Source organism: Microcaecilia unicolor, chromosome 10, assembly GCF_901765095.1.
Source record: "Microcaecilia unicolor chromosome 10, aMicUni1.1, whole genome shotgun sequence".
In the NCBI taxonomy this organism is placed as follows: domain Eukaryota; kingdom Metazoa; phylum Chordata; class Amphibia; order Gymnophiona; family Siphonopidae; genus Microcaecilia; species Microcaecilia unicolor.
This window is the reverse complement of record NC_044040.1, coordinates 211163539-211177997: the sequence shown is the minus strand read 5'-3', so window position 1 is coordinate 211177997 and position 14459 is coordinate 211163539. Positions and strand designations below refer to the sequence as shown.

Sequence of the window (14459 nt, the reverse complement as noted above, 5' to 3'; positions counted from 1 at the left end):
GAAAAAGAAGAGAAAGAGAAGAGAGCGAGAGAGCGAGAGAGAGAGAGAAAGAGAAAGAGAGAGAGAGAGAGAAAGAAAGAGAGCGAGAGAGAGAGAGAGAGAGAGAGAGAGAGAGAGAGAGAGAGAGAGAACCACCTCAAAAGCAGGACCTGCTATAACTCCGTCCCGTATCCACAGGTGAGAAAGAGAACTGGTTTCAAGAAGAACTCATCCAGTTCTTGGTTGAACTATATGCAAATACATCTTATGAATATTCATTGTGGGTGTATTTAAAAAAAAAAAAAAAAAACAGGCCTGTAGAGGGTCAGGGGCTGAATTGCTTCCTGGGTTTGGTACGTTCAAACTGAAGACGCGCTACAGTTCTGCTACAAAGCTTGTCCACTTAACAAAGAAATTAAAAGTGATTTTTTTTTTTTAATTTGTTGAAAAATGAAATCTATCAGCATGGTCTAGCAGAGTAAATGGGTATCATCAGTCATTCTGAGCAGCCACTTTCTCTTACAAAATATCTGCAGCCCCTAATGTATCTGAACAGCAGGCTGAGTGTCAGTCTGACATACAGTCTATGGATAAAAGCCTTTCAGTCTGGAAATGTCCTAATCCTTTCAGTTCCTTTGGTATAGTGCTATATATTACACCGAAACGTGGGGATAGAGTTGCTACTTGAATGGATCTGGGCAACCCTGACCTGGAAGGGTCAGAAATCCTGTATACAGAAAAGCACAACAAAGGTAGCCCAGCTCATCCACTGGAAACTGTATAAACATTGTAACACTGCATTATCAGAAAACAATGGAATCAGGTTCCTGATAGAACTGTACACAATGTAGAGGTTACAGTCATCTAGGACAAAAACTGTATAAATGCTATAACACCACAATAGCAGAAAAACAACGGGCTCAGGATCCCGATAAAACTGTATAAAACGAAGAGGTTACAATCGCCTAGGACAAAAACTGACCCGATTGTATTGGGTATCTTCACCTCGATTAAAAACGAATTTCCGAGCACTTTTTGATAGTTTGCCCTACATATCACACCCTGTGAACACCATAAGAACAGACACAATGCAAATATTAAAAGAAGCACTAAGGGTACATTTCAGTGTCAGGAACATGACAGAGAGAAGCCCCGCGGGGATGGCGCAGGCAGCAGATATGAATCGCTGCGGCCACCGGCGAAGCCTTAGAGGTACACTTAGGACAGATGGCAGTCAGGATCACAGCAAGGGGGAAGCTGCCAGGAATCCAGTGGAGGTGGGGGGGGGGGGGGTAGAGAGATGAAGACATGTTGGGAACAGGGGCAGAGGAGTTGGGAGGGAACAGAAAGGGAGAGATGCGGGGTGGAGAGACAGGTTTTAAAAAATCATGTACTTTATACAGTGCATTTTTTTCTAGCAAAAAAGGTGCCGGTACTCAAATTCTAGACCACTCATCAGGGGTGGGGTGATCACTGAGGGACGCACACCACAATAGCCAGGCCTCCTGCAACCAGTCACAGAATCTATGACAAGGCAGAATTGGTGTGTAAAGCCTGAGCTCTTTCATTAAAACTTGGGGACCGTGGGTCGATTTTAGCAGATGATGGAAAAGGTGTCAGTACTCAAATGTGAGGCCACCCTTCAGGGGTGGGGTGATTACTGAGGGACCCACCCCATAATAGCCAGGCCCCCCCCTGCAACCAGTCACAGAATCTATGACAAGGCAGAATTGGTGTGTAGAGCCTGAGCTCTTTCATCAAAACTTGGGGACCATGGGTCGATTTTAGCAGACAATGGAAAAGGTGCCGGTACACAGTAACCCCAAGTATCCCCTCAAAAAAGCCCTGATTTTATGTATCCATGGGGGAGGGGGGTTGGAAAGGGCAGGGGAGATCTGAACAATGGGGGGTGGGGGGTCAGAAGGGCCTATCCATGTTAACCCTGGCCCATCCAAAATAGCAGGTCTGGCTATGTCATTGCACACAGATAAACAGGGCTCCAATGGCTGCTACTGACTTCCTGCTTTGGATAAGTGAGGGAGGAGGGAAAGGGTGAGAGAGAGGAGGGGACTGGACAGGAGAGGAGATATTTTATTTTCATCACCATCTGAAGGCATGAGAATTTTCAGTGTATCAGTGGGGGTCACACTGGATAAAAATTTGGGAAGCACTGACCCAATAGCAAAGGTTGAAAGGCCTGAAGATCCATCAAGACCCTTCCAATTGCCTAAAAGCTACATGAAAATATAAATATGAAGAGAAGTCAGGAAACTAAAAAGCCTTGGTTAAAATCACCAAGTCTTCAGTGTAAATGTGGCAAGTTTGGTCACTTCTCCGCCTCATTTTACCTCACCATATGTATAAAACAGCCAATTGTCTGTTTGCCCTCTTGAAAGCTTTCAACCAGCTTTACTTCATTTTCAAGCATAAAAAAAAGGTTTGAAACAGATTTAAAAGACACTGTAAATATCATGATTCATGCTCCTGGTCTGAACTGTTACCCATTAATCAGCTACTATGCATCGGAAATACTTTCTTGAATGAAATGTGTGGTTCAGAGCTAAACGCTTCTTGAAAAACTTCCTGAAAGATCTAAGAAATTTCATATTTTTTATTTCTGTTCTTTTTTTTCTAGTGGCTGCACAGTGGACACATTTTAGTTTCATGATCACATATCATAAATCTCTTAAACATTTCTAGTCTCCTGCCTGCCTAACTGGCATTCAGGGACCCTTTAACTACGGAGTGTAGGTGCCTTTGAGCATCCAACACGCATCAAATTAGAACTACTGCCCAGCTACCACATGCCCCAGGGGATAATTCTATTTTTGACACACGTCCAAAACGCGCGGCAGAAAATATTTTCTATTTTCTATCACGTGGCACTGACCAGGCGGTAATTGGCAGTGGACACGCAGTGATGATTACCGCCCAGTTAACGCATGAGACCTTACTGCTAACTCAATGGGTGGCGGTAAGATATCAGGCCCAAAATGGACGCACGCGTGTTTTAATTTTGCCGCACATCCATTTTCGGCCACAAAAAAAACCAAAGTCCTTTTTTCAGGCACGCTGAAAAATGGATCCGCGCGCGTCCGATACACGTGCCTATACCAGCGCAGGCCGTTTTTCAGCGTGCCTTAGTAAAAGGGCCCCTCGGTTATTTTTCTACCCCCAAGGGGCTTTGTGCCTTGGGGAGCTGTCCCTTTATTCAGATCTTGTTACAGTCCTGAAGGTATGCTGTTGCCACCCACGTGGTGATAAGGTGGAGGGAGGGTGAACTGAATCCCGCTGTTTCGGCATCGGGTATTACTGTTTCTTCTCCATTTTGTTTCAGCCATATACTCAAATATCTCACTGAGGAGCTGATGCAGTAAAGCATACTAGGCTTTGCACAGGGTTAGTACGACTTTAGTACACAATTTTGTGGTCACATAGATGCAAATAGAAGGTTCGTTCACAACTAACCTTACACAAAGCCTTGAGTTAGATACCAATGCACAGCATTTTTAAAACCATGGGAGCTCTGCCCATGGTCCACTCACATGTACACCCCCTTGCATTGTGCACCTAAATTATAGAATAGCACTGAGAACTCAGCTAACACATGTGCAAATGTACATTCGTGTACATAAATGCTCGTATTCTATCATTTTAGCGCACATCATGCTTCCTTTTACACGCTAAGGTGGCAATTCTATAAACTGGCATCTCATTTTAGATACCCCAGTACTTTGTGCTTCGTACTAATTCTACAATGGCATCTTGGCGCCAAGGTTTCATTGTAGAAATAAGTTGGCATTGACGTGCCCATGTTTAGCGGCATCTTCTAATGCCACGTCAATGCAAGCGTAAGTTGGTGTCACTAAGGGGCGAATTCTATATGTGGCACCAAAAAGCGCTAGTCTGTAAGCTACGCTTTAAGTTAGGCGCAGTTTGTAGAATAGCGCGTACACTCGGGAATCATGCCTAACGTTTAAGTGCGGCCATTTTTACCAACTGAAACAAATAAATTAGGTATGTTTCCCTCTTATTCGATAACTACGTGCGTTCATTTCAGGAACACCATGACCCTCCCATTTCCGTGCCCCCTTTCTGAACTCAAGAGTAAAATTTAGGTGTGGATCTTGCCTAATCAGCGCCAATAACTGGCGCTAATTAGATCATTATTAAATTAAATTGCACATGCAAATTGGTCAAGTGTCCAAATTTGAGCGCACAATTTTTAGCGACTTTCATACAATTTGGGGGTAAGTGTGCCGAGTATTCTATAAACTACATGTGTACCTGGAAGATACGCCCAAGGCCTGCCTGTGCTCCGCCCATGTGTATACCCCCCTTGCAGTTAGGTGCTATGCAGTGGCGTAGCCACAGGTGGGCCTGGGTGGGCCAGGGCCCACTTACTTTGGACTCAGGCCCACCCAAAATTGTGACACTCTTGCTCTAGTTGGTGGGGATTGTCTCTCCTTGGGCGGCCAGCGCTCTTCCAAATGTCAGCCAGCAGCACTTGCCTTGAGCTGACGCCGAGCCTGCCCCTTCTGCATATGCCCAGGTTTTGTACATGCAAAAGCAATGAGCGTGCACAGCCTGCCGGCAACAGCATCATTTTGAGGCACGTGCTGCTGGCTGCTGTTTGGAAGAGTGCTGGCTGCTTGAGGAGGAGGAGGAAATCTTCAGTTGGCAGGGTTTGAGGATCCTCACCAGCTAAAAAATTTAATATTTGGGGTTTGTGGGCATGGAGGAGTGGAGAGAGGAGCAAACCGTAGGGGGCCCATGGGAGGAACAAATTCTATGCCCGCCCACCTTGGGCTCAGGCCCACCCAAAATTGGCCATCTGGCTATGCCCCTGGTGCTATGGCACCTATAGATTAGTGTCAAGTTCACACAGGCACCTTTCAATTAATGGTGCCTTTGACAAGCGTAAGTTGTGCCCACCTGTAGGCACCAGTTTATACAATCACCCTTCAAAGTCATAGAATGAGGGGGATGGTGTAGAAATAAAGCAATGCAAAGAACAGTTGACCCAGCCCAAATCTATTTAGGACCTTTGAGTAACTGATGCCTTGGATAAAAGGTCCACCAACTGTGACACAACAAGCAACCAAGACTAGTTCTCCTTACTGTAATCGCTGTTCTCATCCTTGGTCCCATCAATCGTACCATCTGGTTGCATCTGCAGGAAGTAGCCCTGATGGCTGAATAACCTGGTCACAATTCCTTTCAGCTGGGGTTCTAGAAGACAAAATGGCAGAAATCATACAGTGAGACATTAATGGCCAAACCTTCATTGCCATGGTGAGCCACGAGGGAGAAAACAGCTTGCTGATGGTTCTTTTCAGTTGGGATTTCAGGAATAGGTGAGGAAAACTCTTCTGTAGGAGCTGCAGCAGAATGCTGTCTGACTGCAAAGCAAACACTAATAAAACCATCATTTTTGCTGGCTAGATGATTCTGGGTCCACCTGCATGGTGTGGCATGAGTTCTGAGACTCAGCAGCAAACCGCATAACTACTGCCAGGGCAGTGTGGACACTCGGGCACTTTTCAGCACGCCATCATCATTCAGAGTACTAAATTTATACTAGGTGGCAATTGATTTTCTCGAGTGATATGAAAGATGGATAGCCTGCCGAAACCCAGAAGGTCAGGAACCAATGCCAAGTTCGAGAACTTCCAGCAGAGGTGACATTCTAACTCTTATACAATAACCGAGTACAGCTGTGCACATCAACTGTCTGTTGTTTCACTAATCATCCTGCCCGCCCCCATATCCTCTACCTGATCTCTTAACCTACACCCAACACTGTCCTCCATTTCTGTCCTAATCATGGGGACTTGGCAGAGAGCATGGGGGAGGGGAATTGGGGATCTATGGCAGAGAATAAATGAGGAAGACATTTGGACAAACTGGTCTATATCCACCATCATATTATAGGTAGGAATCCCCAAAACATGTTTACAGGGTAACAGAGGCTACACCGCTTACTGTCTCATGATATACTGAGCCTGATAAGCAATAGAGTGGAGGAGTGGCCTAGTGGTTAGAGGGTGGTGGACTTTGGTCCTGGGGAACTGAGGAACTGAGTTTGATTCCCACTTTAGGCACAGGCAGCTCCTTGTGACTCTGGGCAAGTCACTTAACCCTCCATTGCCCCATGGAAGCCGCATTGAGCCTGCCATGAGTGGGAAAGCGCAGGATACAAATGTAACAAAAATAAAATAGATACTATTGGAGATTCTACATGGAATGTTGCTACTATTGGAGATTCCACATGGAATGTTGCTATTCCACTAGCAACATTCCAAGTAGAAGGCTGCGCAGGCTTCTGTTTCTGTGAGTCTGACGTCCTGCAGACTCACAGAAGCAGAAGCCTGCGCGGCCACATTGGTGATCTGCAAGGGCCGACTTCTACATGGAATGTTGCTAGTGGAATAGCAACATTCCATGTAGAATCTCAAATAGTAGCAACAGTGGAGGAGTGGCCTAGTGGTTAGGGTGGTGGACTTTGGTCCTGAGGAACTGAGTTTGATTCCCACTTCAGGCACAGGCAGCTCCTTGTGACTCTGGGCAAGTCACTTAACCCTCCATTGCCCCATGGAAGCCGCATTGAGCCTGCCATGAGTGGGAAAGCGCAGGATACAAATGTAACAAAAATAAAATAGATACTATTGGAGATTCTACATGGAATGTTGCTACTATTGGAGATTCCACATGGAATGTTGCTATTCCACTAGCAACATTCCAAGTAGAAGGCTGCGCAGGCTTCTGTTTCTGTGAGTCTGACGTCCTGCAGACTCACAGAAGCAGAAGCCTGCGCGGCCACATTGGTGATCTGCAAGGGCCGACTTCTACATGGAATGTTGCTAGTGGAATAGCAACATTCCATGTAGAATCTCAAATAGTAGCAACAGTGGAGGAGTGGCCTAGTGGTTAGGGTGGTGGACTTTGGTCCTGAGGAACTGAGTTTGATTCCCACTTCAGGCACAGGCAGCTCCTTGTGACTCTGGGCAAGTCACTTAACCCTCCATTGCCCCATGTAAGCCGCATTGAGCCTGCCATGAGTGGGAAAGCGCAGGGTACAAATGTAACAAAAATAAACTAAATACTATTGGAGATTCTACATGGAATGTTGCTACTATTGGACATTCTACATGGAATGTTGTTACTATTGAGATTCTGTTGCTACTATTGGACATTCTACATGGAATGTTGCTATTCCACTAACAACATTCCATGTAGAAGGCTGCGCAGGCTTCTGTTTCTGTGAGTCTGACGTCCTGCACGTACGTGCAGGACGTCAGACTCACAGAAGCAGAAGCCTAGCCTACGCGGCCACATTAGTGATATCAAGGGCCGACTTCTACATGGAATGTTGCTAGTGGAATAGCAACATTCCATGTAGAATCTCAAATAGTAGCAACAGTGGAGGAGTGGCCTAGTGGTTAGGTCTTGCTAGATAATTGCCAATTAATAAACAATTATTGACACTAATTGGCATTAATTAGAATTTACACATGCAACTAAGTGTATTCTGTAACTTGATGCATGTAAATTTTAAATTGCATAGTTGAAAGGGGGTGTGGCCATGGGCGTGGAATAGGTGGGTCATGAGCGTTTCTAAAATCTACGCATGTCGTTATAGAATATACCCAGTCCGTGCCTAATTTAGGCGCTGGCATTTACACCAAGTTTTTTTTTGTGTGCCCGAAAATTGGACATGCGGCAAAATTAAAACCAGCGCGTGTCCATTTTCGGGCTGAGACCTTACCACCACCCAATGACTTAGCAGTAAGGTCTCACACGCTAACCGGACAGTAAGTGGCAAAGCGCGTAAACTGCCGATTGCTGCCAGGTAAGCGGCCCATGGTAGAAAATAAAAAATATATTTTCTACTGCGTGTTTCACCTGGGGCACATGTTAGCCGGGCTGTAGTGCCAATTTGACGCCTGTTGGATGCACGTAGGTGCCTATGCACCTTTGTAAAAGGGCTTCTGTCTGCGTAAATTCTAATTAAAGCCAATTAGGGTCAATAATTTCCTGTTAATTGGCCATTATTAGCACTGATTGGCTTGTTAAAATGATTTAAGTTGCACAAGCAATACAGAATATGACTTGAATTGTGAACAACTGGTCATAATATATAGAATTTGGGGGTACATGTGTATTTCTTATTTTCTGCTCTACTTCATTGATCTTGTGATTGCCTTTTTATTTGTTTTGTAAGGGAAGTATTTTTCGACATTGGCTATTTTATTTATTTCTGGCTGTTCCTTGCTTTGAGCTATGCTAACAGTTAAGCGAGTTATAAATGTGCTATAGAGAAAAAGGGAAGTGGGAAATGGACCACAGACTCCAGAGATGACAAGGACAATCTGGATGCTTGAGAAGATTTATTGATCAAAAACCGACACAGTACTGTGTTTCGGCCTGTGGCCTGCCTCAGGGGTCTTTTCCAATAAATGAATATCAATGTCTTCAATATAAACATTGTCCAGTCAGTAATATAATGGAGTAATCTTTAAAAAGACTTCTGTAGCGCTGTTGCAAGTCTATCAATCAAAAGACAGGAAGATAATGATATTCATTTATTGGAAAACACCCCTGAGGCAGGCCACAGGCCGAAACACAATACTGCGTCGGGTTTTTGATCAATAAATCTTCTCAAGCATCCAGACTGTCCTTGTCATCCCTGGAGTCAGGGCCAGTCTTAGGCAGTGGCGACCAAGGCGGCCGCATAGGGCCCCGCGCCTAAGGGGGCCCCGCTCAGTGTGCCTCAACTCTGCCTCGTGCCTCCACTTCGACCCGGACCGGGACCGCATCGAGTCACTCAACCTCTCTCCAGCCATAGGCAGATAAAGCATTCCTGGCATACCTTGTACACTGTAGCACTGTGCTGGATCTTTTATATATATAAAACTCACCCTCAATGTTCTGAAGACAGTGACGTCAGTGAAGCCAAGCCCTGACTTCCTTCAAAAAGGTTCGAAGGTTCGTGGTGGTGAAGCCACCAAAATCGCTCCGGGCCCCACCCTCGAGGGCGGAGCAATGGCAGAACAACGAAGGGGTTGGCAGGGAGGGAGGGAGGCGGGGGGGGGGGGGGGGGAATCGCTACGGGCCCCGCCCACGCGTCAAACGTCATGACATTGAGGGTGGAGCAATGCCACAACAACGAAGGGGTTGGCGGGGGGGGGGGGTGTGCTGCCGACGAAAACCTTGCTAGCGCCTGTTTCATTTGCTCAGAAACGGGCCTCTTTTACTAGTTTCTTAATATTTTTCCTTATTTTCTCCTTTGTTATGAGAATTGGAACTACTAATTGTAGTGGACTTGAACTGAATAATTTCTGGGGAGGGGAGGTTTCATGATGATAGCATTGTGCTTATTATTTCAATCAGTTTTGTTGTACAAGTTTAGCTTCATTTGTCTTTATTTGAAATTTCATAAATAAAAAAAATGTCTAAAAATGGAATAATCTTATCAATGGGGTGGAGCTAGGGTGGGGGCGGAGCTAGGGTAGGCGCGGGGCTAGGATGGGGCCCCACCAAATTGGTCTGCGCAGGGCCCCGCACTTGCTAAGACCGGCCCTGCCTGGAGTCTACGGTCAATTTTGCATTTTACTCTGCTTCTCTCCATGGGATCTCAGTGTTCTCCACCCAGGCGGATTTCTGCTATAAATATGCTATGAAATTACATTACATTAAATTACTGTTCTTCTTGTCCTCTATAAAACACAAAGGAAAATGAACACCATACATGGATCACATGGTAGAACAGGAAAAAATGGCTGACATAGCCATGGCAACCATGACATCATGATCTGTGCTAAATAAACCAGTTTTCTATCGGCCTTCTTCAATAAAAAAAACTTTTCCTTGGTTATGTGGGAGGAGGAGGGTGCCCCCCCCCCCCCCCCCACCAGAGAAACAAAAGCTACAGGGTCTACAGCACTCAAGCAAAAGACTGGCATCTTCCTAAAAAAAAAAACAAGCCATTATAGCTACTGTCTCCATAATCGTCTCTGAATATCCCATCACTTTGGTACTTGCAACAGAACAGACATTTCTGGATGCGGAAATGAATATAAACCTGTAAACAGACTAGGGGACACTCAAAGTTACACGGAAATACTTTTAAAACAAATAGGAGGAAATATTTTTTCATTCAACGAATAGTTAAGCTCTGGAACTCTTTGCCGGAGGAGGTGGTAACAGCGGTTAGTGTATCTGGATTTTAAAAGGTTTGGACAAATTCCTGGAGGAAAAGTCCATAGTCTGCTGTTGAGACAGACATGGGAAGCAACTGTTTGCCCTGGGATTTGTAGTATAGAGTATTGCCATGATTTGGGTTTCTGCCAGGTACTGGTGACCTGGCTTGGCCACTGTTTGGAAAACAGGATACTGGGCTAGATGGACCACTGGTCTGACCCGGTATGGCTACTCTTACATTCTTATGTTCAGTAACTTTTATTCCTCTCTTTTTCCCGCCTCACAAAGCACGTCTAAGCACCAATCTTCAGAAACAACAGTCCATAAGTTATCCTTCACATTTGACCAACGATCCAAGAATCCCAACTTTAGACTTACAGACTAGTCGCATAAATGAGTTTCCACTCCCCACACAATTTTTTCAGGGCTTGGCTCGCATACTTGGGATCATTTCATCTAGTTTGGATCTGTTTGCTGTAATATTTCAAGACAAGCCATTTATCTTTCAGGGAAATTGAATGGCAGATGCTCTTACCCTCCTCCTCGTCTCTCCGAGGCATTTCCACTTTAATGAATCCCTTTGCAAAACACTGCAAGAGCAAAACTCAAAGCTATACTACAGATAATTAGTTCCCAGGGCTGCTTCTGCTTTAGACAGAAAGTGCCACCCACTAAAGTCTATTTTGTTTTAAAGTTGTTCTTTGGGAAGATAAAATCATATCTGAGTTCTCTTTTAGAATAATTTGAAGGCAAACTGTAAAATAACCTTCTTAAAAGGTCTGAGGGTATAGAAGTGAGAGTTCTACTGCTGAGAACAGTGGGCTGGAAACCAGAAGATCTGCGTTCAAATCCTGCTCCTGTACTTACAGTTACTCCCTGTAACTGTAAGGGGTCCTTTTACTAAGCCACGGTAAAAAGTGTCTTGTGATAGTGTAGGCGTGGGTTTTGGGAGCGCGCAGAAATATTTTTCAGCGCACATACTAAAAATGCCTTTTTTTCTGAAAATGGACATGCAGCAAAATCAAAATTGCTGTGCATCCATTTTGGGTGTCTGACCTTACCGTCAGCCATAGACCTAGCGGTAAGGAATCTGCATGGTAAGAAGCTACGCACGTCAGATGCCACTTGGCGTGCATCCGAAAACACAAAATTATTTTCCAGATGTGCGCCAAAAATGAAATTACCGCAAGAGGCACATGGTAGTCGGGAGTAAGTTCATTTTGGCATGCGCTGGGCGTGTGTAGACGCTTAAGCGGCTTAGTAAAAGGGGCCCTAATTAAGGCTGAAAAATGGCCTGCAGTTGTGTAGATGCATGTTTTGGGTGCGCACAGAATCATTTTTCAGCGCACCAGAAAAAAATGCCTTTTTAACATTTTTGTCAAAAATGGACGTCTGGCAAAATGAAAATTGCCGCGTGTCCATTTTGGGACTGAGTCCTTATCGCCAGCCATTGACCTAGTTAGTGGTAAAGACCGACGTGGTAACTGGGCGGTAATGACCTGTGTGCGTCAAATGCCACTTGGCATGCGCCCAATATGCGCATCCAAAACGAAACATTATTTTTCAGACAAGCATATTGGACGTGCGCCAAAAATGAAATTACTGCAAGAGCCACATGGTAGCAGGGCGGTAACTCCATTTTGGCAGGCGTTGGGCATGCGTAGATGCTTACGCTGCTTAGTAAATGAAATTACTGCAAGAGCCACATGGTAGCAGGGCGGTAACTCCATTTTGGCAGGCGTTGGGCATGCGTAGATGCTTACGCTGCTTAGTAAAAGAGCCCCTCAAACTGCAAACTCTCTGGGGCAGGTACTCATGGTAATGTATGCAGATTTAGGCTTTTCTCAACTTTATGGTTGATGCAGGGGAGGGGGGGGGGAGGCTAAGCTAAACTAGTAGGTTGCGATGGATATTAGGACTGTAGGATTTTTACAGAGGATGATGGAAGGATAGTTGGGGGGAGGGGAGTAGGTGGGTTTGGTTGGGTTATTTGGCTTCATTATATGTCACATGTAATTTGCTTTATTTAGGGAAGGGAATGAAAATGGGATTTGATATACCGCCTTTCTGAGGTTTTTGCAACTACATTCAAAGCGGTTTACATATATTCAGGTACTTATTTTGTACCAGGGGCAATGGAGGGTTAAGTGACTTGCCCAGAGTCACAAGGAGCTGCAGTGGGAATCAAACTCAGTTCCCCAGGATCAAAATCTACTGCACTAACCACTAGGCTACTCCTCCACTCATTCCACCAATAACAGCCAACCTCATCAGTGATGTCACAATGGCTTGATTGCCCGATACTTGGCTCACTTCTGATATTGTGATGTCATAAGGGAAAGGGAAATGGGACTTGATATACCGCCTTTCTGAGGTTTTTGCAACTACATTAAAAGTGGTTTACATATATTCAGGTACTTATTTTGTACCAGGGGCAATGGAGGGTTAAGTGACTTGCCCAGAGTCACAAGGAGCTGCAGTGGGAATTGAACTCAGTTCCCCAGGATCAAAGTCCACTGCACTAACCACTAGGCTACTCCTCGCTCGTGCACACTTGACCTTTAATAAGGTCAGATTTTAAATCCAAGAAAATAAATTAAATACTGAAAGCATGATTTCTAGTTCAGCCAGGTTTCACACGAGATTCACCTGTAGCTGGACCCAGTTTCTTTCCCAGTGGTTACATTTCAGCTGGCACCCTCAAAGCCTAAAGCTGAGAGGGGGTGGAAAGAACTCTGTGTGGCACACAGGCAAGCACAGCGGGCGGCACGCAGATGCCTTCTACAACCCAGGGGGTGACAAGTCTGAAGCCCACCAGTGTTTCAGTGCTCTGTCTGTTTCGTTTTTCCCACCCACTCATCTCTCCTCCTGTTTTTTCATATAGACTTTCGGGAGACAGAAACCGTTTGCTCAGTTAAAACAATCCACATTATTATGTGATTGTATAAGTTGAATAATGAAATAAAGTTTAAAAATAAATCCACTCAAATCCTGCCTAAAAGCTCAGCGTTTTGAGATAACCTTTAAATCCTAAACCCGATTCTCCTGGATCCACAGTCTTGCTGTTTTTAACTGGTTTCCGTAGCAATAATAAAGTTCCTTTCCTGAAATGACTTCCTCTCCGCTGTGTCTTAACCAGATTGTTAATGTGTCGTATTTTATAATTTGTACGTATGAAATTGTATTTCTATTTGTTGTAAGCCTAGAGGACTGATAGGATGGAGTACAAGATTAGATCAAAATATTAACGCTATGGATCTGAATTTGTCTCTTCTAAGTGTCTGTACAGGTCTGCAAACATCTATTATTGTTGTACAGATTAAGAGACTGAGATTGAGAGAGTTCCTCACCCAAAAGAAGACAGGTTCTGAAGGATCTGAATCAGTGGTGTAGCTACAAGGGGCCACGGGGACCTGAGCCCCCCCAAATTGGCTCTGGGGCCCCTGGTTTGGGTAACAGGGGTCCCCAACCCCCACCAGCTGTCCAGCGCTGGTCTCCAGCTCTCTGCCGCACTGCCTGCTCTTCCCCTCACGTCGCATGCACGCTTGTTTTAGTGAAACTGAGCACGTGTAACACTTTGCCCATGCTCAATTTCATTAAAACGAGTGTGTATGAGACGTGAGGGGAAGAGCAGGGCAGGCAATGCAGCGCAGCCCAGCAATCTGGAACTCGGAGAATATAGTAAAAGCAGTTAGCTTAGTAGAATTTAAAAAAGGTTTGGATAGCTTCCTAAAAGAAAAGCCCATAAGCCATTGTTAAAATGGACTTGGGGAAAATCCACTGCTTATTTCTAGGATAAGCAGCATAAAATGTATTGAACCTTTTTGGGATCTTGCCAGGTACTTCTAAACTGGATTGGCCACTGTTGGAAACAGGATGCTGGACTTGATGGACCTTCGGTCTGTCCCAGTATAGCAACACTTATGTGCTTGGGATTCTGAATGGAATCTTGCTACTCTTTGGGGTTCTATATGGAATGTTGTTGCTACACTTTGAAATTTTGCATGGAATATTGTTATTCCTTAGAATTCTAGAACCTTGCTATTCTTTGAGGTTCTACATGGAATGTTACTACTATATGGGTTTTTGCCAGGTACTTGTGACCTGGATTGGCCACTGTTGGCAACAGGATGCTGGGCTTGATGGACCTTCGGTCTGTCCCAGTATGGCAACACTTCTGTACTTATGGTAGTCCTTAAATTGTAATTGCATGTTTTCTATAAACTGGTTTTGCACCATGCCTTGAGTAAACCAGTATGGCATATAATCAAGCTAAA

At 44.9% G+C, this 14459-nt stretch overlaps 1 protein-coding gene across 2 annotated transcripts in view; it reads right to left on the bottom strand.

The window, feature by feature from the left end:
• FGF12 (fibroblast growth factor 12) overlaps window positions 1–14459 on the bottom strand; it is a 337284-nt gene that overhangs the window by 171776 nt on the left and 151049 nt on the right. For both annotated transcript variants that reach the window (XM_030216937.1, XM_030216936.1), the window contains exon 2: window positions 5101–5211. In XM_030216937.1, the coding sequence (XP_030072797.1) occupies window positions 5101–5211 (111 nt within the window). The remainder of the gene's footprint in view (window positions 1–5100; window positions 5212–14459) is intronic.